A 22,481-nucleotide genomic window follows, 5' to 3' on the forward strand; every position below is an offset into this window, starting at 1 on the left:
ACCTTTAGTTATGCATTTGAAGTTATCATAAATTTTGGTCAACTAGAAAGGGACAAAAACAGCAGAGCAAAAGATTCAATTTGATGACTTCCATTAAATATCCAATCAGAAATTGGGGGCTGATCTTTTTGTTGAGTTTCTAAGTGTTAAATACCCTTTGCAGGATCTTGGGTTGTGCCTAGGAGGACTAACCCTATTCAGGATGCACTATCTCATGCTTTGACATTACTAAGCTAGCATGAGCCCTGCAGCATTGATGCAGTTTTTGAGCACATTACTACAAAGCTTTATTTTTGCAAGACTCTGTTTCTGCTTTTCAAATGAGAACTGTTTGCTGTGCTCGTTCTCTGCTTGTTCCTGGAGTTTAGTTTGAACATTGTGAGCAAGGCCGATAAATAATGCCCCTTGTTATTCTGTTCTGGTCCGGCCCTAGCACTTGGACAAAACACACTAGCACAGCTGCTGCTGGAAACTCGTGCTTTGATATTACGGGGATACATGTTTAGGTGACACACACTTGGAGAGGGACCTTTCCGGTGAGAAAAGCAACACGCACCTACGATGTAAAAATACCATGTATGGTCTAAGGTATGGTGCCTGCTGACAAAGCCCAGAGATATTCTATTATATAATAATACTCCTTCTAGCCAAGGGGAGGGAGGTTAGGTACTATAGTCCTTTCTTCATAGTCTTTATAAGATTAGATCTCCCTTCATGATGTATGGCCTAGTTGCAATGCTAACGATATCCTTGTTATGCATTTTTCTGCTTGTGGTGGCACGTATACTTCACGTTAGAGCACGTTAGTTAAAATAAACATTTTAAACTATATTCGTGTCTCAGTCAGATCTTATTATGGACAGGTACGAGAGTGTGAGCGAAAAGGAGTGTCTTGTTACCACGATTCCTGAGAGATACTGGAGTGTTGTGTTCTGGGGTGTCTAATCATTTGCTTCTTCGGGAGTGAGTAGGAGGGAGAGTTAGACACTACAGCTAGTTGGTCCTGGGCTAATGGGTACTAAGGAGGTAGGAAGGCACAGTTCCTATACACTGAGGTCCCATAATCCTGCGCATAATTCTGTGTATGTGCAGATTCCCTGCAACAATCTGCAGCTTTCTCTGGGCCTGTGCTGCCAACATAACAGAGTTTGGAACAATACATTATTAACGTGAAAGTGAACTTGTTGCAACAAACCAACACACATAACTCACTCAAGTCTATTGTAAAGACTGTGTCATAAGGATACCCAACCCCAGCCTTGGTGCCCTACCATCACAAGCCAGCCTCTATTAAAATTCTTATTTTTTCGCGCCCTTGGGTTATCCATGTGCAAGACTACTGTTCAATGTCATGCCTTATTAATACGTATGGAACCTGGATTGTAATCTGTTTAAGTGTTTGTATCTTGTATGAACTCATCATCATTTTGTAAGTTATTTCCCACTGACTCTTGGGCCGCGTGATGTATTTCTGCCAATATTGCATCCCAGCATTGTTCAATGGTATATTTACTTAACCCAGATATCTCCTCCCAGCCCATAATGGAAAACCCACTCTTGGGCAAAGCAAGTTTCTGTCTAAGCTCGATCCTGGATTTGTCCTTCTGCCAATATTTTGCATACATTTTTTTCTGCTTGTTTAGCAGTGATAATTGCATTACACCAAATATGTCCCCTAAGCAAGCCACAGGCTCTTTCTCTCTAGAAATGAAACCAGAAAGAATCTGGCTGTGGGCAGATGAGGGACATGGAGAAGCAGTGAGGGGAAAAACTTGCTCAGGCAGGTGCAACAACAATGATGTTACCAGCCCTGCCAGATTGGAACCTCGACCCGTTTTAATATAAATTTAGCCATTAGTAAGGCTTGCTGTCAAACCCAATGTGATGGGAAATGGGGAAAGCAGGGGCTACTGTGCCTCGTACGGGGGGCTTAAGGTAATTTGTATCTAAAGTCCCGGGGTTCGTCCTGCAATGGCTCTGTAAATTGGCCCAGTTCTATTACTTTCGCCCTTGACTTGTCATTGGTAGTGATGGTGAGCAGTTGCATGCTTCTCAGGGAGGTTGTGTGGCTGGCTCAAGCTCACAACTTAACAATCATACAACAAATCAGTAAGAGCGTTCAGCCCAGTGGTAAACTTTATAGAATTTTCACTAAACATTAATTGTACATACTAATCAAAAGGATTTCATTTAATGTCTCAGAGCACTATTCAGGCAGTACTGCACCTCTTCCTGCTCACTCCCTATCTGTCCCTGATCAGTATTCTACATCGCTATGGGTTATGATTAAAATTGGATGCAATTTCTGTCTCCCCCAAATAGGTTTACTCTGTTCTCACAGGCACAGTTTACTTCTACTGCTCATAAGTGGAATAGTCCTTTTAGATTTGCTCCTCCATCTAGCACTCGACACGCTCACAGCCTCTCATGGAAGAGGATGCGTACCAGCTAGCAGCTCTCCTGGGTTCCCTGCATTGCCTGTTGGGCCTGCACTCACTAGTGTGCCCGACATAAGCAGAGATAGCTGTTCTGGCTTGAGAAGGTTTACGAGTGAGTACTAAGCGCGAGCTAGTTTTGAATTGTGCTGGTCACTTATGTGTTTTAAATCGGTGTTGTGAATCCACAGCAGGATGAATGCACACACGTTATGACGACTATGAGCATGCACTCATGGTCACGTTCTTTTCAACACACACCAGACGGGCAGTTTTCTGTGTCACGACCATCGTGTTTTGACCGCCGAGGGAGCTTAAATGTTGTTTTACACATTTTCTTTAATTCGGTTCACCTTTTGAAACATCACACTTAATTCTTTTGCGCATTAGTTCAACTGAACATTGAATAGCAGATTATCTTACATTCTTGGATCTCCTTAATACATGACTGATGGAGTATCACGATAGTTGATTCTTTTAGCCACGCTACACTGACGCATGTTGTTACCTTGCACCATACCATATCACCACGTGGTGTCTTTCCACCAGGGATTGCGAGAAGGATGGATTCCTCATTATGTTACATTGTTTTTTGCATCATAGAATTGTCCCCTGATGAAGGGCTGCGTGCCCGAAATGCATTGGGATGGGCATGAAGTGAAATTGTGGACTGATCTTTTTGTTGAGTTACTAAGTGTTAAATACCATTTGCAGGGTCTTAGGTTCTGCCTATTAGAACTAACCCTATAGCTGTTCTGGCTTGACAAGGTCCTGCATCGGCCAATGGTGAGGGTCTCTGAAGTCATGGTCTTGAGGACAGGCTCACTCCTGGGACGGCAGGACCTTGCTGTCCCCCCGATCTGGCCCGACTACACCAGGCAGCCTCTTCTGGCTGGTCACAACTTCAGTAGATGTAGCACTACATGGGCCGGATACAACAAAAAACAGATTTGGCTTGTTATTTTGCCAGTCTCATCCATGCTGATGCGGAACACTATAATGGGCAACACTGGGCGATGCTCAGGCTTATCACAAGGTTGTGGCAGTAGGTAACATGCTGAGTCCAATCACAATTTGAGCAGGCACTGTTGTGCAGAGACTGAATCTTCAACTGGTAGTTACAGCTGCAGACATGCAATCACATGGCTGAAGAGGCCTCTACAATTTCAGTTGCAGGGTTGCAGTTCCCACTGGAACTAGTGTGAAGAGGCAACTGGGCCAGTGACACTACAGACCAGTAGATGGATCCCCTTATTTACCTCTTCTGGATGCCTCAGAGATACATGCACCTTGCTTTTCCTAGACAGATACTCTTCCTACAGGGTTGGCAGGCTTCTTCCCTCTCTCAGCTGGCAAGCAGCCGTTTAGACACTTCGGAACAGGTACAAGGCTCTGCCAGCATGAGATCTAGCCTCAGCCAATGTCCTGTCACCTCTAGGAGACTGGTTGTCAGTCAGACACAAACCTTATTTGCACAGCACTCCTTTCCTTGGCCATAGAGGGCTTTGAACTGGAATTAGTGTGGTATCACTTTAATATGTCAAAATCGAACAGGGTATGTGTATCCACATTCTGCAACAATAGAACCAGTGTGAGGTGGCATTCCCTTCAAGTGTCCTTTCCAGGCTACTCTCCAGACACAGGCTTTGTCTAAAGTGATGCTTCTCATAGCAGAGTAGCTTCCAACTCAGAGTATCCACAACAGAGGCACAAAGAGGTGGAGGTTTCCACACTTGGCTGTTATCGGCCAAAGTGAAGGGTTAGTCAGGGAAAGACAAAAGAGCGGGCCTCACCTAAGGATTTCTATATTTTAAACAACAGAGTCTTCGGTATTGCTCCTCTTTTCTACCGTCTACCAAATGACAGTGTTCAGGAATACAAATCAAAAGTTCCTTGCTAACCAACAGACCTCATCGAATTTCTAAAGCCCTGTCTACACTCCCCTCATTTCAATGTCTAAGCCCTCTCCCTTCAGCTTCCAGAATGTGAGGAATGCCCTTCCACTGTCGGGGAGAATAACTCACCTCCATCTTGTGCAAAGACCAGGCCGGGGCATCCAGAATAAATTACACAGGCTTCCATTAGTCTAGACCTCCTAACAGACACCATGCATGTACTTCCCAAGTTACACACATAAACACATACAACATTATTTCAGGATGTTAGTGCTAGGAACTGAGTAAGTTCAGAGAAGCTGAACTTTATTAAAGTGAGCTAGTATGCCTTCATTCCAATGAAACAGATCAAACGGTCTTGTGACAGCTATGGATTTACAAAACACGATAAGCTGCCACCTCAGCTCTATTTTATTTAAAAAAATATTTTTTTTAATTCGTTTTTCCAAACAACAAAAGAAAAAGGACGAAAGCAATATTGCGATATCAATCAAACATCTAATAATATGACAAATCTCAAGCTGTTTGTCTCAGTACCCCTCACCCACATCCCTTTCCCGCCACCGGTGTTCCTTGAGTACCTATATCTTATCTAATAGAGGTACATCTGAGTTGTGCGCTATAAAGAGTGTACCAACATAAGCGCAGTGCTGATAATAAACTGTCATTGGAGCTCATTAGTAGTACCACAGAGCATACCCTGGCTTAGTCACTGCACGTCAGAGTGTCAGTTGGATCCTCTGGGTCCTCCAAGACCGAGCCCTCCTCCGAACCATCTTCGGAAACTGTAATAGTGCAACTAATGCCTCCCATGCCCTTGCCGCATGTCCTGCGCCTTTTCATTATTAGTACGGAGTGCCTAATGTAGCCTAAAGGTACCATCCCTCAATGCCCATTTGAGGAATTCCCCCGCCATCTCCCCATAGTTGGTCCCATCGCCGATTTTCAATGCATTGTGATTTCCCTCTTAGCTAATAAGAGACCCAGATCTATAAATTTGCTTGTCACTTTCATTTTAGCCGTATGTTGGAACCAGTGCAATAAACAAGTACCCTATTCCGGTTCTATAGTACGATCAGTTATTCTACATAGCAGATACATCACTTCTGCCCAGTACGTCCCTAACCTCTCATAACCCCACATGCTGGAGATTGGCGCCCTCTAAGTCACACCTCGGGCATTGAACTACAGCTGCACTGAAATACTGATTAATCTTAGCTGGTGTCAAGTACGCTCTACGCAGGACGTAAAAGTGCACCAATTGAAATCTAGCATTCCTCGTGCTCTTCCAGGCTCTCCTAACTAACTGGGCCCACGTCTTTTTGGGAATTTCCCTGTCTAGGTCCGCTTCCCATTTCTCCCGCAATTTGCACAACGTTTTTCGCGCCTATCGCCACCTCAGCTCAATGTGCTAAACCCATGATAGAGACAGTTGTCCACCTTCCAAGAAGAGCATGCTTGGTGCACTCCTCCAGGTCAGAGGACAAGGCCAGTACCTTACTCTTGTCAAGGGACAGACCTAGGCTTCTGTGCACACGTTAGATTAGAGAGACTGGGCCAAATTCTAAAATCAGGTTACTAGATACACATTGTCTGGTACTTAGCACAGGGGAACACAACTATACACTATACAGGGAAGAATTCAGCCCCAACACATACTCCCTTTAATGCCTTCACAAAAATACCAAAACTGATTTAGTTATGGGTCAAGGGCACAACTGTCCTTGAAGGTTACCACAGCAGTCAATAAAAGGCCACCAATCCGTTAGACAAAGTAACTAAGATGTCAAACTGGAAGCATAATTACAAAGGCTGTTCTGTCCAAGTCAAGGGCTTCGGCACAACCTATGCATACATGCGCCATGTATGGATGGCATTAAAATAACATAAGGGAAATAGGAATTGCTGCAGTCATCATCATGAGCTTGTACCTGGAAACTTTACAGTGTGACCGAAAGAAGATGATCTACCCTGCCTGTTCAAATACTTTGCCGAAACCGCGTTATTGTTCACCATAATTAGAGAATCAGAATCCTTTTGAAATTGAGATTCTTAATAAGAGTATACGTTACTAGTACCTCTGAAGTAATGCTCCATGCTGTTCACTTGATTTGAATTTATTGTAATTCTCTTCTGAAAAGGGAGATATTGCAGGAATACAACTGCTTCATTGAATCTGTGAGGTAGAATGGGAAAGAGTGCTGTAAGTTTTTATATTTTTGCTACATTAGTTTGTGCAAAAAGATGAATGTGTAGTGCACCCGAGAGGTGAATACTTTTATTAACAAATTGAAAATTATTTGAGAAAAGGCATAATTTAAATGAAAACAGTGTACAAGGTTTTTTCTTTCCTTTGCTACTCTGCAATTAGTAATCAGAACATTTTGCAGAATGTGTTTCTGCATTGAACCTTTTGCTTAAAACTACCCTAAGGTATTGCATACACATCTAATTAAATTATTAGTAAAGAATGAGGCAGTTTTTTAAGTAGAATGGCTTAATTAGAACAATATAGAAGTTATCGTTGTCATTTTGATGATTTATGGATGGATACCGTCTTTTTAATTTCAGCTATTAACAATTTCCTTTTATTTCTTGCAGGAAGAAGTGTTCAACTATATACATAACATTTTATCTATTCCTGGGTATAGCCCTGAAGAGAAAATATCTTTGTGGAATAAAGCCATGCATCATATGGAGGTATTGTAGTGTTTAAAAGCCTGTAACTGCATCAGTGGCAAATAATATTCTGAAATGTCATAATTATTAACATATACCTATGTTGTGTACAGAAAAAAATTACACCTTACGTGACTGTAAAAAATATTTTGGGAACTACTTTAATTAATGGCAAGCTTGTGAAAATAATTGTGGCTTAATAAAGCTGATATAACAAGTGTTAAGACATTTACAACTACAATACAACAGTCAAATCTAATGCAATTACCGTAGTAGAGGTGAAATGATATCCATCAAGTTCATCAGTCATGCTTTTGCATTAGGTGGGCCTGGGCATTGGGAATACTCTGTATCTGTTTAAATATCTGTATAAACAACTACTGAACATGAAAGAACAGCTTGTCATAAACCATACATGCAGACACAGAGTAATATGTTATTTATTATAGTTGTTTAGGTAGAGGAGAGAGGCTATGCCATCCATTCTGATGGACGCTGCATATAACTCTCATTTTGAATATCCCAGGCATCAAATTGGACTGGAAACTTTTCAATTTCTCCCTGTATCGGTATGGGGCTCTAGCTCACCTCGGGGCTGGAAGGAAAGCCACTGTGACATCACTAGGGCCATAGAGTGCCCTCACTGGTGCACTAATGTCAGTTCCTTTTTCCTTTTTAGGGCTCGCCTGGCGTTGGAGCGCGAAGTGCTCCCGCCAGCGAGTTCTATAGCCGCCTTGATCCCTGTCAAGGGAGTAGCAGCTGTGAACGAGCCCGACACAGAGCTGGCCACGAGCCGACTCAGGTCCGTGAACGCGCGGGAACGTCAACGTGCACGTTCACGCGCGTCACGCTCCTGTCCTCCCGCTTCTCTGCCGAGGAGGCGCGCTCCAGGCCGACTTGCGGTTGCGGTGTGCGTCACAGCGTGTTCCAGCGGCCGGAGGTAGGTAAGTGAGGGACGGGGGGCGGCGGGATTTGTTTACTTTGTTGCTAGCTTGTTTGTTTACCTTGCTGCTGCGGTATTATTGCACGTTATACCTCAGTCGATACTCCTCACCTGGTCACCTCTTTCTACTCCTTCCGTTCAGTTTTCCCACGAACCTTGAACCGCCGAAAGTCAAACCATCCTCCAGCGCGGGTTCCTGGAAGCTTCTCGCCACCAAACTTTCTTTTCTTTTCTAAGGAGCCGCTTCTGCCCGAATCAGTTTTGCAGTCCCCATTATCTCGCTTCACCCTTGCCTCTCTTCGTTACGCCCGCATCCAAGACGCTGTACAGCTGCTGTAACCCGGCTCAGTCACGGAAGAGACCAAACAATCTCCGTCTCGAACAAGCCTAACAGCTGCGGCTTTCACCTCCTATCTCCACCTCAGCCGCAGCTTACAGCATTAGGCTGCCGCATTCACGGAGCTCGTGAGCATACAAGCCGACCAGGTAACGCCGAAAACCCCCATCACGGGGGTGTGGCTACCTGCGATTACCCGGAGGTGTGGCTCTCCGGCATCGCGCCCTCCGTCTGTGAGCCAATATGTTATGGTATTCCCTATAAACCTCGACCTTGACTGTAATCAATGGACATCGGGGCGTTGACATGTGTTGTGCACTTCAGCACGTGTGGGTGTTTCTGAGATATTAACACATTTCACCTTGTTAACACCTGCTTCAAGGCTGGTGTTATTTTTTGATGTATATTCAAGTCTGGTAATGTAGCAGGTGAAGTTTTAAAAACCTGTAGGCATTTGCACTGATCTGCCCAAATAACGAAAGTGATGCAAAGCAGTGCAAAGCTCTTTCTCACTCATAAAAGGGCACTTTCCCAGCGCAAAACATTACTTGCGCTACAAAGTGAAAACTATGCCTGTCACATTGGAAAAAAGCAAAGCCTTAGTAAATGTGGGCCACTCTGTTTCTGTGTCACACCAAAGCCAGGCAGTGTAGTTTGTGTTACCTGAGTACAGATGTGATAGTTAAAGTCGGTGCCTATCAGTGCGAGACAGTGCTGCTGTTTGAAAACCGAGACTGCTATGCTTTGTGTGTAACGCTCTCTTCTGTCAATAGAAATCTCTTGTGAGGTCACTGGGGCTTCAGAGACCGCTCTGCTATCTACAGCTAAAGTCGGAATATTCTGACCCCCTTTAGGTGCAGCAGCTCTAAGAGGCCTGAGCCTGCTTTCTAAAGACAAAAGTGTGCATGTTGGGAGGCCGCTTCCCAGGGGTGTGCATTAGGCGGCCTGCTAGTGAACTCCAGGTATTACACGGCCCTAGTAGAATACCCTGCGTAGGGGTGGGGGCTAAGGTTTGTTTACGCCACTCGGAAGAACAGTGTAAATTATTTCTTTATTGTGATTGCACAATGGTGGTAATTTATGATGTACTGTTGACTTTTGCAGCTATACCTGTAGTAAGCTACTACACGCATGAAACAGGTGTGCTGCTGGTTAATTGTCCATGCAGCATTAAGATTAATTGCACAGTGCCTCTTTCTGATACTTTTGCCCCTAAAAATATTCATTGGAGATCTTTGACTATCTGCCAGTCCCGGGAAGCACGCAAAGGAGGAAACGCTTCAACATCTAAAGTACACCATCGGCACAACACGTCACCCTTTAGCGCGCCTCTTTTTCAAGAATGCGTATCTAGGAGCTCGAGCTGCCCTACGCGGGAGGCGTGAGCGAACTCTGCGCATTGAGAATTGTCCGAGGTAGCCTTGCACTTGCAGCGGTTTCCTCAGCTGCCGGTTAGTTATACTTTAATAGTGCACCGATAAAGCATGCCAGCCCTCCGTTTGACTGTTGTTGCTGTCTCCAGGGGTCCTGCTGCCAACTGCATTTCATTTGTGACAGAAAGAATGCCGGTGTCGAGGCGCTTCCCATGAGCCAGGGGCGTGCGCGCCGACACCAAGGCAGGGTTTCGTGAATCCACTGCCGGACACTCCCTTCCCCCTTTTAGTCACTCGTGCAAGTTTCTGTTTCCTTCCTTTGTGACGGTTTTCCCATTTTTCATTCCTCGTCTTTCCAAACGGTGCGCTTTTGCCTTCTCTAGCCACGTGGTCAATTATCTGATGCGGTGAAACAAGTGTCGGTCACAAAAAATATGTGCCGGTGCCGGTTATCACTGGCTCAAATTAAGCACTGCCTGCCGACGGCACTCAATGTTTATTAAGTAAGTACGCTTAGGTCCCCTGCCATTTCTCGTTAATTGTTATTGTGCTGGTACACATTACCAGCCTAGGGTTTGAAATCGGAAATCTAAACATACATTGTGTGATCTTGAAAACTGCTAGCAGCAGCGGCAAATAAAGTATGGAACTCCCAGGGTTTGAGTTGGAAGTGACTGGTTAAAACTGCAGTCTTAGGCACAGAAATACATTTTTAGAGGCCCGCTCTACCATCTAAAGTTTGGACTGTTAACACCCGCAAACACCTCCCAATAACTTTGCTAAACATAACAGCTTGCGAAGGGGAGAGGATGTGGCCTAACAGCTAGAGCGGGCCGACCTCAAACCTGGGGAAATGGGTTCGGGTCTCGGCAGACACACCCAACATCCTGTCATTCTGGGCAAATCACTGAATCTCCCCCTGCCTACAAAACATGAATGTGTCTTTGTGAAACGTAACTTGTGCTCATGCAAATCGCTTAAGTTTGGAACGGTTCAAGACCCTGCGTCGGCTCCACATTGTGTGATTCTGAGAAAACCGCATATTCTCCCAGAGCCTACACATATGCATTTGACCTCGTGTGAATACTTTGGTGCTCATGTAAAGCGCTCAGAAGCCCTTGGACTGAGTTCTCCCTATATACAACAGCAAATAATAAATGTAAGGCATAGTCACTGTCTGTTGGATTGACCATGTCTGTTTATAAACCTGGCCGTACGCTGGCTGGTAAACGGTGGCAGCAGGAATGCACCAAGTATCATGACGGACCAGACCAGAAATGGAATCTGCAGGCAGCACTCTCGCAAACGCACATCCACAAAATGGTGCCTTACTTGCCTTTTAAACAAGCATTTGCAATGCAACTAGGTCTCACATTTACATGAGTTTTAGCTATTGGCATTCTAAATAACAATGCCTTTTATTTATGTTTTAAAAACGAAAACAAAAATAAAAGGCATTGTGATTTGCAATGTCAAAAGCTCAAACTCGCATAAATGCGAGACCTATTGCATTGCAAATGCTTGTTTTCTGTGCCATCAATGTGGCTCTGGGGCATTGCTCTCCTCAGAACTTTCCATTTTTTATTCAACCATTTCTTGTCTTAAGAAAAAGCTTGTTGTAGTGCAGGGTTGGTGCCTTGGGTCTGGTCATTATGTGAAGTACAGCGAGTCATGCAAGAGCATGCACCGCAAGCCCATCAAAAAAAGGGAGGCCAAACTCTTCATGGACCGTTCCTGGGATGACTGAAAGACCTGAAGAAAATCACGCCTCAGGAAGAAGTCGCTGGTGCAACCATCATAGAAGTCTTCCTGGTGAAAACACGAAATAAATTGGTAATTTCCACTTAGAATCTAATTGTCGACCGGTAAATCAACCAGGCACTCTTTTACACCTCATGGTTCTTCCTCAAAGCCAGAATTGGTATTTCTTCCTCAGGAGGAGCCAGCACATGGGCCTCCTTCAGACCCTACGCCAGTAGCCAGATCTTCAACGCCTGCTGTTCCCGCACACAGGCATAGCCAATGTGAGCCCTTCCTGAAGTTTCCTATTCATGGTACAGACCCTGCATTATTGCTGACTGCAATGTTTGACATTTTCCGCCGGGTCACGGTCCCCTCTGGAGAGCCTTAAGGCCCTACAGGTCCTATGGGCTTCCCTTTCTGGATGACCCCGGCTGGTTTTACCCTGCTCCCTTTGCCGCCTTTCTCCCATACCTGCTATTTATTTGTCTCTGACTCTAGCGCTGATGCCAGTTGATACTTCAGATCCATCTTCACCATTGGTGCCAGACCAATCTTCGCCAGAACCGATGCCACCAGCAGAATAGTCCTTAAATGGTCTTCAAACCCCTGCTTATAGTTTGAGGCAAGAAGTACAATGCCTGGTGCAGAACAGAAGGTGCTTTTTTGGGGGCTTGGGGGGGAGGGACTCTGATCTTTTAGATGATCCCTGACCAGCCACTGATGATGAACATGGGCCGGGCCATCTGATTCTATACACCATGACTTTTCCACTCTTCAAGATGAGAACAGAGATCAGTTCTCATCATGCCATAATGTGCAAGGTGGCGGATGTACTACCTTTCCTTTCCATTGAGAGCAAAAGGCTTGCACCCAATTTCTCAGTACTCTTCTGAACCCTTGCTCCCTTTCCTCGAAGCTCTGACAGAAACAATCCTTGCAGCCTGGGGAAAACCAACGTTTGCACCCTCTGTTAGTCATGTGGATTCCAGGAGCTATGGACTGTTCCCAGATGGCACAGCTTTCTTGTCTATATATACTGCACCAGAGAGTCTGGTCACTCAGGCATTTCATTCTGCAAAATTGTCTAATGGCGTGTTCACGTCCAATCCATAAGGTAGGGTGTCTAAAAACAACAAAAAACGTCCTCAACAGGGAATGTGGTATTAACCCGTTAGGCCACATGCTTAAAGAGTTGACATCCCCTTGTCCTTTGAGAAATAGGACAACTGCTTATTCCAAGTTTGCTAGTTGCATTTCACAGATTTGGTAAGAAACTGGCACACTCAAGGAAGACAGGTCATCCAATAAGGGTTGGATACAGCAGACTCTGTAGTACTGGCTATGAGGACATCTGTTATTCTTTGATGTCATGCCTGGTTGAGGACTATGAATTCTCAACTGATGTCCAGACTACCTTAATGGACGTCTCATTTGATGGCTCCACCTATACGGGGATAAAGCAGATTTAGCTTTTGAGAGGTTTTAAGAACGCAAAGATACTGCTAGGTTGCTGGGCCTCAAAACAAAGCAGCAGGACAACTGACCGCTCTGAGGAAGCCAACGGACCCAAACATCTCAACAGCAGCAGCAATGCCTGTCTTTCAGGTAATACCAGGGTCATGGCAAAGCTTGACGCCGATCTTGCCTCCTCTCTCTATCTTATTCATCTTTCTCCTTTTCCACAGTAGGGAAGCAGCCCTAGTTCTTATTTGTCAGAATAAGTGTTGCCTGTTGGAGGTCAGGTTTCCTCCTTTCCGCAAGCGTGGAAGGCCATAACTACAGACCTTTGTGTCTTGCTGATAGAGGAAACGGGGTTATCTCTGCCCTTTCATCAGGTTCCCCTTCCAATGCCTTCCTCTCATTCATCCCCGCCCACAGACCACCTACGCACCCTTCAGCTGCAGGTGGAGGACTTACTTTTACAAGGGACAGTGATATTGGTGCCAGAGCAGGAACAGGGCTAAGGTTGCTATTCCTAATGCTTCCTTGTCCTGAAAAATGATAGCGGTATACAGACGTCAGAGTCATATATTGGTTTCTGGGTAAGGAAAAATTCAAGATGTTGTCCCTGGGTCAGGTGTTGTTTGCACTAGAAACCAATGCTTGGGTGGTGTCTGTACGGAAACAGGCTTTTTGCAGGATTAACCCCACTTTTTACCCCCATTTTTACTGCTAATGTACTGGTGTAATGGCTCTGAAGTGCTCTGAGATCTGCTGAACAGAACTCAGGGCATGTGGTATGACCCTTAAAATGGTGCGTGTTTAATTGGCGTGTCCCCAATTGGCATAGCTTTACTTACTTGGAAGTATCTAGTATATCGTACCAAGGGTACCAAGGGCCTGTAAGCAGGATTGTCCCCCAGGGGAGACGGCACTTGTTGTGCCACTCTAAGTGGTACAAGGTAAAACATGGCTCTGTCTGCCACTACAGACTGGAAGGCCAGTTTTATACTGCTAACTTAAAGCCCAAACCTCCCTTTTTAATACATTTAAGTCACCTTACATAGTTCCTTACATAGGTAAGACAGTTCATCACTAGCACCGTGACATAGATGTTACCAATACAGAACATCAATGTAAGTAAAGAGAAAGCCACCAGCGTTACTGGGGGTAACCTCTGTAGATATGATACTACTCCTGACCCAGGACTGTAGAACACAGAATGCAAAGGAAAAAGACATTTAAGAACTTTTGTATACTGGAAGTCCCAGTACACCTTGATACCAAGTGGTATCCTAAATCTACCTCATGTCACTGTATATATATTTTTATTTTTAACTCCTTGAGGCTGTATACTTACCCACCTCATATCATTATGAACCGTTATATTATATAAGTTCTATCTCTAACCTACCTCATGTAATGTAAAGCGCTCTGATACCTAAGGGTCTTGTTCGCGCTAAATAAAACTCATTAAATAAATGAAATAAATAAACCCCTAAAGTGAAATATGTTAAAAAGTGGAGCATGTACTTTTACATGTTTCAGTTGTAAAAACCTTAAATTGTTGTTTTACTGTAGAAAGGCTAGTAGCCCCAATGGCACATACCGAGTTACCGGACTGACAACTCTGCCTTGCTAACTTCTGAATGGGACTACTAAAGTTGCTACTGTACAGTATCAAAAGAATCTGATAGAGACTACTAGGTGCAGATTCCTTAACGTAGAATTACCCCCAGGCGTGAGACTGGATCCGGAAAACGTTCCTGCCACAGCATCTCTGCGCGCCGGGGGGACGACACCACGTGACTCCGCCCTGATGTCGTTCGCGCTGGTGATGTCAGCGAGGATACATAAGTCCCACCCCGTCGCGCCTACTTCAGCTTTTTCTCTTTCCGCATGCAACGCGGATCCGGATTACTGTCCTGGCCTATTTTCAGGCCTTACATTCCTTTTACGCTTTGGCATTCAGTGGAACAGTGTGCGAATTCCTTCGGGCTTCAAGATGTGTACCTCCTGTGCACGTCCCATGTCGGCGACTGACCCTCATCCGATTTGCATGTGGAGCCTGGGTGAGCACCACGACTCGGAGAGTTGCGACGCCTGCCAACACCTTAAGCCTAAATCACGGCGGGAGTGCCGGATGAAGTTGCTGTTGGCGTGCTTATCCAGGTCGGTGTCGTCCCAGCATCTGTCCCCTACCTCGGAGGCAAGGAGTCTCCGGTTTCTTCTGCGGAACGCCTTTCGGCACGGCCCTTTGGGCATGGCTCACCGGCTGGTCGATCTTTCAGTATGCCTCCGAGGCCTTGTCCTCCTTCCGCGTTGGACGCCGGCTCCCCCCGGGACAGATGCCCCCACTTGTCGCCTGCCTACCCGTAGTTTCCCGGTGAGGAAGTGACTAGGGCCCAAATGACAGCCTACGCTGCGGCGCTGCAGGCTTCTTTGGCCCTTCCTCCACCTCCTGTGACATCTGCGGATCCCTTGCCTTGCACGGGGACTTCCGCGGCATCGCCGGCGGCTCCGGCGCCGAAGGTTTCAACTTCAGGTCGTAGGAGGGTGGCGTCGTCGAGGTGTAGTCCTTCGGGGCTTCGCTCGTCGGCGCCTAGCGAACCTGCCTCGTTGCAAATTCCTTCGGGGCTCCCTGTGGTGTCGCAGGCAATTGGCGGGACTCCGGGCTTGGCCCAGAGTCCCCCTCGATCCTCTGAGCAGGCGGTTGCCTCACCAGAGGTCGAGCCTGTGCCGTTTTGGTGCGGGGAGCCTTCCTCCCTGGCTCCGGTGGAGGCCGGGGCCTGGGGCACCTTCCCAAGCCACTCTCGGTCCTTCGCTGGTTCAGCGTCGGCCTTGCCCAATTCCTCTGGAGAGCACGTGGTGGCAGGAGTCGGCCTGGTGCCACGTGGGCCCACTCTGGCACCGGTCGACGCTGATCAGACGCCGATGGCGGCCTCTCCTGAGGCCCCTTCTTCTCCTGAGGTCCATCTCCTGCTGATGTGTTCCTCTCCGGAGACAGGGCCACGTGTAGTTGCCTTTTCACTGGCATCTTCCAGGGTAGGCTCTTCGCCGTCCCCATGGCCTAAGCCCTCGAACCCTTCTTTCCGTGGCTCGCAGCTGGCTTCTCCACCGGCATCTCTGCCCTCCCCTGTGGCCTCTTAGGTTACCGCTTCCTCTGTGGATTCTCCTACATGCCGGGGCTGGACGCTTTCCCCTGGACATGGGGATGGGTGGCTCAGTCTTCAACGGTCAGCCATGGTGGAACTACTTTCACCTCTGCTTCGCCCTACTGAGGCCAGTGTTGCCTTTGTTCGGGCTATTTCCACGGCTGCTGATATTCTGAGGATGGGTGAACCTGTCACCCATTTCCTACAGACAACCTCTTAGAGACTTTCCACCAGGGCTCTGGTGGACGAGAGTTGTTCCTTCCCTTTGATGCGTCCCTTCATAATTCTCTTATGGGGGCTTTGGGGCGCCCTGCCACAGGAGATCTGGTGCCTCAAGCACCACTGCACCGTCATCGTCCTCCTCCGCACGACCCGGTCTGTCTTTCTTTCCACCCTTCCACTCAAGGCGCTCTACTGCGCAATGCCTTTCCGTGTTTGCCTGTGGTGTTGTTCCCTCCGTCTCGGGAGACCCGGTGGTTAGATTCATGGGGGCGTAATATCTTCGCTTCTTCCAGTGCTGCCTTGAGGGTGCTTAACACTTTGTGTGTGCTGACCAGGGCTACTTCTGACCTGTGGGATTCTGTGGAGTACCTTCTTTCTCATGTCTCTCATGAGGGGGCCCGTGCTGATCGGCGGGGCCATGTGTTGGATGGCAGAGAGTTGGCAGCGTTTATTCTTCGTGGGGCTTTGGATGTTGCGAATGCTGTTGGCCGTGCTATGGCCACTTCTGTGCCTCTCCTCCACCATGCTTGGCTGCGCGATGCTGTTTTCCCTGAAAATATTAGAGATCGTCTAGTCGACCTCCCTTTTGACGTTATCCCACTTGCTCCTGATATTTGCGTTTTGGACGAGTGTTACACTTACTGTGAGGGATACTGTGCCCTCGGGGTCCTTTGGTTGGTCCCGCTCTTCAGGTGGCTGCTGGTTCAGCCCCTTTTTTGGTACAAATGTGTTTTCTGGCTGACTACTAAGCCTTCTGTGGTTTCTGCCGCAGGTCTATAATTTTGTCCTCTGATGCGGGATTGTTTTTTCCCTAAGAGTGGTTCCCATGTTTTCTTGGGACGTGTCCTACCCTATGTGGGGTATATGTAGCTATTGTATAGCTCTGTCTTATGCGGGGAGGGTGTAGACTCCCCCTGGCGGGTTCATCGCCCTTCCTGGTGTTGCTGTATTACGATGGTGCGGTCCTTGGTCCTTACGGGGGTGTGGCTAGTCATCTACGGCGTTGTGCTGCGGTGTTTTGCCCTTGCCTGCTGTTTGGTCTGGGCCTCTGTCTGGGGTTTCTGAGGGCATAGTTTCCTGTTTTTACGGCCTGGTCCGTCCTACTTCTTACTCCTCTCATCTTCTAGCTGCTCTCACTACTTAGTGGATTTCTATGTTCCGGGGCGGTTCCCTTTAGGGGTCGTCCGGGACGGTTTACTGGCCCTGCCCTTGTTCTGAGCCCGACATGGTCCAGGCCTTTAGTTTCGTGACGTTGTCAGCAGCTGGCTGCCTTCGCCTGCCCTTCTGTTCTGTGGCCGGCGACCTTGGCGTTGGCCCTGGAGCTCCTGCTTTGTCCTGTGGGGCCATTGTGGGCTTCCGTTCTTATGCTTCTGCCAGCTTTACTGCTGAGGCGTGGTTCAGTCTTGTCTTTGGCTTCAAGCTGTGATGGGCTCAGCCGCCCTCTTCCTGGGTATGTTTCCCGGTGGAGGGCTTGCCGTTTTTGGGCCTCTTCTCCTTGGAGTCTGTAGGTCGCTCTTCTTCCTCTGCGCTGCCTGTACCTTGGGGCTTCCGGTGGAGGTCCCTGGTACGTTGACTGGGCTTGGGTTGTTCTGTTCCCCCCATCCTCCCCCCTTTGTTTTGCTTTCTCCTGTTGGTGAAGGCTGGGTTGCCTCTTTTGTCGATCTAACACATCCCCTGTGGGGCAGGTGTTCCTCTACGATGTTGAGGTTTCTCTTCAGTTTAGGGCTGGTGCCTCTTCCCTGCTGCAGTGGACAGGTCTATTTTCCCTGTCCCCGAAGCAGGTCCCCTGTGAAGGGTCTTGGGCTCGTCTGAGCTGAAGAGGCTTTCTCGCAGAACCCTCTTCCCCTTTGGGGTATGGCTAGGGTATCTATTCTATGTTAAGGAATCTGCGGCGAGTTGTCTCTATCAGAGGTATGAGTTACTTACCTTCGGTAACGATGTATCTGGTAGAGACGATTCTATCCGCAGATTCCTTCACAACCCACCCTTCCTCCCCGTTTCTGCGAGGGCCCTTCTCTGTCTTCTATGCTCGCCTGCTTCAGGGCGGTGGTCTTCTGCGAGAGCTTTCTTCTATTCCCTCCCTGGGGGATGCACGGCTTGTTGTTGTCGTTGCTGACAGAAGTGCTTCAGCCGGCGGCTACCTCTGCAGAGCCACTGCTGCCTTTCAGTGAGGCACTTTCTGACGTTCTTTTAAGCACCCAGTCCAGGCCCAACACAGCGGCTCCTGTAGACAGGAACGTGACCCGATGCCATCACCCGGCTCCGGGCGACCCCCTCTTTCTCTTCCAACAACCCACTCCTGATAGCTTGGTTGTCCAAGCCTCTGCTTTCTAGAGCGCGTTCCCTTCCGTCCCTCCGGATTGGGAATCTAAGAAGCTGGAGCAGCTTGGCAGGTAGCTGTTTTCATCTGCCAGCTTAGGACTGAGGTCGGTGAACACCGCATGCCTCTTGGACCGTTATTCCTACTCTGTGTGGGACACGGTTGTGCAGGTGTTGCCTACCTGTCCAGATGAGACCCAGACAGTACTCTCCCAAGCTATTGCAGCTGGGAGAGACGCAGCTAAGTTCTCCATCCGTTATGGGCTTGATACCGCCGACTCTCTGGTTTAGGCGATTTCCACAATGGTGGCGCTTCGGCGCCACGCCTAGCTGAGGACAACTGGCTTCTCAGGGAATGTCCAGAACCATGCTGGAAATGCCCTTTGATGGCATTCGCCTTTTTGGCCATAAGGCAGATTGTGCTTTGGAGCGCTTTAAGGTCTCCCGGGCTACGGCCAAGTCCTTGGACCTGTCGGCCATTCTGCTTCCTCCGCCTTCTGCTTTTCGCTCTTTTCGTGGCCACCGAAGGGGTGCCCCAACACGTTGGTTTCAGAGCCACAGGCCTGTGCAGCAACAACCTCAGCGCGGACGTGGGCGTGGGAAACGTTGAGGCGGTTCTGGGGGCCAGCTCCACCCCCGCAGCATCCACTGCAAAGCCTTCCTAGTCCAGAATTCGAGGCCCATCAAACGCCAGTGGGGGGCAGAATTCACCATCATCTTCCTGAAGTACCGGGTTATTTAGAACCCAGCGGTGCCAGGGAACACACCCGAAGACTTCGGATTCTCCTGTCTCAGACTACAGAAACACAGAAACTTCTGGGTGACGTCAAAGATCAAGTTTATTGGCTGCAGCCAGTAACAGGTATCCTAGAAGTACAACACGGTGTATGTTCTCAGGAGACTGCTCAATCTTACAAAGCCAGCCAACCCTTTTTATACAAAATATTATGCTTCAGGCAAACATTCCTTATTTTACAGTTGCTCATTCACATTTTTCTTCGACAAAGGAAAAGCAGATTCATGATGACAAGCCCGTTTTCAGTTTGTTCGGCCCAAAATCAATTACCCGGCAAGACCCAACATTTTTCATCAGATAATCGGACGGACCCCCAATAAAACCGGGCACCTCCTCATCGTAAAGCAGGCCATAAAGAAAGGAACACAGACAGGTGTGAGTAAGATTAGACATAGTTGTGTGCAATGTAGGGTTTTATGGCATGCGGTGCCTTGATCCCTAATCTCGATCGGCCACTGGGAAAGGAACTGGCCGAACAGGTCTGGCTTCGGGTAATGGAGTCAGCTTGCCCAGGTCACGCAGAAGTCAGCTAAAGGTGTACGTGTCCCAAAAGACTCGTTTTGGCCTTAGTCATCGGTCTATATCAGGGAAACCACTAAAATGGCTGCCGTACACAAAATGGAACCCGAGGGTTCAGAACGGAATCTCTGATTTCGTGGTGATCTCGTCACTCGAATATGACAAAAATACTAGTACACCTTACACTTGCCATTTTCGTTCTGATGCTACCAAAATAGTGATGATACAACGATTTTTATGGAACGGGTCCAGAATTTCAGTACCTCAGACCCTCCTTTTGCCCTTACATAGGCAATAACCTAACCCATGTCAGTCTGAGTCCAGGTCTATACTCATCAGGTCATCAAGATGTTGCTGTAGCATCATCCTATTACTTAGCACATCTCTTGATACAGGTTTCCTTACACACGATGTAGCACAGAGGCCACATATAGCAGGAGCACACTGTATGCACAGACAGAACAGGAAAAGAATGGCTAAGATCATCCCAATGACCATCAGAATCTTCCATCCCCAGGCGGATAACAGTCCCCAGAACCACCCCATCAAAGACCAATCTCCTTTATCCACATGAATAGATTCGGAGATCATATGCAGTCTGGAAATGGCCTGGTACACTGTCGGAGCATTATCTGGAATGAAAACACAGCAACTTGATTGGATCACTTTACATACCCCACCTCGGGCTGCAAGTATGACATCTAGTGCAACCCTGTTCTGAAGAGTCATAAGATGATCCGATTGGAGCTCAGCAGTCAAGTTACTAAGGGCACCGGCAGTTTCAACTACGGTGGACTCAACCACCCTCGTCAATTGCCTTATGTTCCTGCTGTTAACCATAGGTCCCCAAAACGGCATAAAACCCTTCAAGAAATCTCCAAATTCTTGTCCTGCAGTATCTTCCTGACTGAAGACACCTCTAACTACTCTTGTCTTGTGGTAATCTGCCGCAGCTGTGTAGGTGGGAGGCAACAGGAACGAAACAAAACATGTGCCTGAGAAGTCAGGGGGCAACCATGTGTATGCTCTATCGTAGCAGATGAAATAGGTACCCTTAGCTGCTGGGAACGATGGGGAAGTCTGAGACGCAAAAATATACGTCTCAGTGCAGATACTCTTCCCTAACTGAGCTCTTGGATTCTTGCCATTACCTTGCAGACATAGATGACCCTGATGGGGTACAACCCAAATCGGGGAGGATCTTTTTGCTCGCTGGTTCTCACTCAGGCGAACTCCATATCTGGTTACGTTACATCCAATATACGCTAGTGTCTCATCTCTCGGGGTAGTCTCATAGGAAGTAGCTCCTCCAATCATATCTACTATACCCTTAACTAGAGCACTATTCTTTGGATTATCTTTTACAGAACGTAGGGGGTGGACTTCACGAGCATAAATGAACATCGTTCTGTATGCCCACACAGAACCATTATGGCTGAATGGCAGGACCAGATAAGGGATACCTTTATCAGTTGTATGAGGCATAAGACCACACACCCAACAGTTAGTCGTGTTCACTACTAATTGGTGTTGGTGCAAAAGCTGAGCAAAGGAGTTATTGATGAACTCTAATCTTCTAACGGACTCATGTCAGGTAGAGGGTGAAAAGAATGTGAGGAAACAGTAGAAGGAGGTATGGGCTGTATAGTGGGTGCAAACGTCACTTGAAAAGAGAATAAAACATATCCTATTAAAAACATCATTACACTAAGCAACATGGAAATGCATAATATCAGAAAACGTTTTCTGGTCATTGTTATACACATTTTGGCCTTAAAGTTAATCTCTTTGGCAGGTCTCTCCATCTCGAAAAACTCCGTCCTCTAACGTTGCTGCTCGCGGAGGTAGGGTGTTCCGTGCTAAGGAATGCGCCTGTCAGTCCAGGGAACTCCCAGAGACCAACCAGAACCGTCGACCTTGTGTCTTCGGCTTGCACTCCAAAGACTTGTCACCCGCGACCCTACAGCTGAACCCGGATGGTGGTTCGAAAAATAAAAATCAAAATAGTTTCTCAGATGAGAGAGCTGCTCTTTCAAAAATAGCAAAGAAAAAGAATTTGTTTATTTGTCCATAGTTAGCAAAGCAAAAGAATTTGTTTATTTGTCCGTAGTTCTTGGCCTCAGATTATAACGGCCTTTCCCTGGTAATGTCTCATCACGAAACAACAGGTCGGGCTCAGTAGTGTCCAATCGAACTGAAGATGGCACGGCTTCTTGCAGAAGATCGTCGCTTTCACGCTCAGAATCTGTCCCCATTAAACGTGCATCGTTGAAAGGCAGAAAACGAGGCACAGTCTCAGTTTCAGAATCTGCAATACCCTCCTGGACCCACCGGTCGTACGGTAGAGGCAAAGGGACCCTCTTGCAGTGTACGCCGTGGATCCAGTTCTTTTTTCCTTGCACTCGCACTACAGATCTCGTGGACAATAGCACCAAGTAAGGGCCGATCCAGCGGGGCTGATCGTTCTTTGTCCGCTGGAAGTTTCTGATTAAAACCCACGATCCAGGATCGATGACATGTCCTGGATCTTCAGAAGCCTGAGGCAAAGTATCGTGAACCTGTTGGTGTAAAACACGCAATTTAGCCATCAGATCATGCAAGTAATCGAGCAGTATAGGGTGTTCA

General features: G+C 47.4%; 1 protein-coding gene across 1 annotated transcript in view; it reads left to right on the forward strand.

Annotated features, from left to right (window-relative positions):
- Window positions 1-22,481, forward strand: part of VPS8 (VPS8 subunit of CORVET complex) — a 2,052,516-nt gene that overhangs the window by 1,047,785 nt on the left and 982,250 nt on the right. The window contains exon 32 of the mRNA XM_078680452.1: window positions 6,932-7,030. Within this exon, the coding sequence (XP_078536578.1) occupies window positions 6,932-7,030 (99 nt within the window). The remainder of the gene's footprint in view (window positions 1-6,931; window positions 7,031-22,481) is intronic.

Source organism: Lissotriton helveticus, chromosome 3_1 (assembly GCF_964261635.1).
Source record: "Lissotriton helveticus chromosome 3_1, aLisHel1.1, whole genome shotgun sequence".
NCBI classification, from domain to species: Eukaryota; Metazoa; Chordata; class Amphibia; order Caudata; family Salamandridae; genus Lissotriton; species Lissotriton helveticus.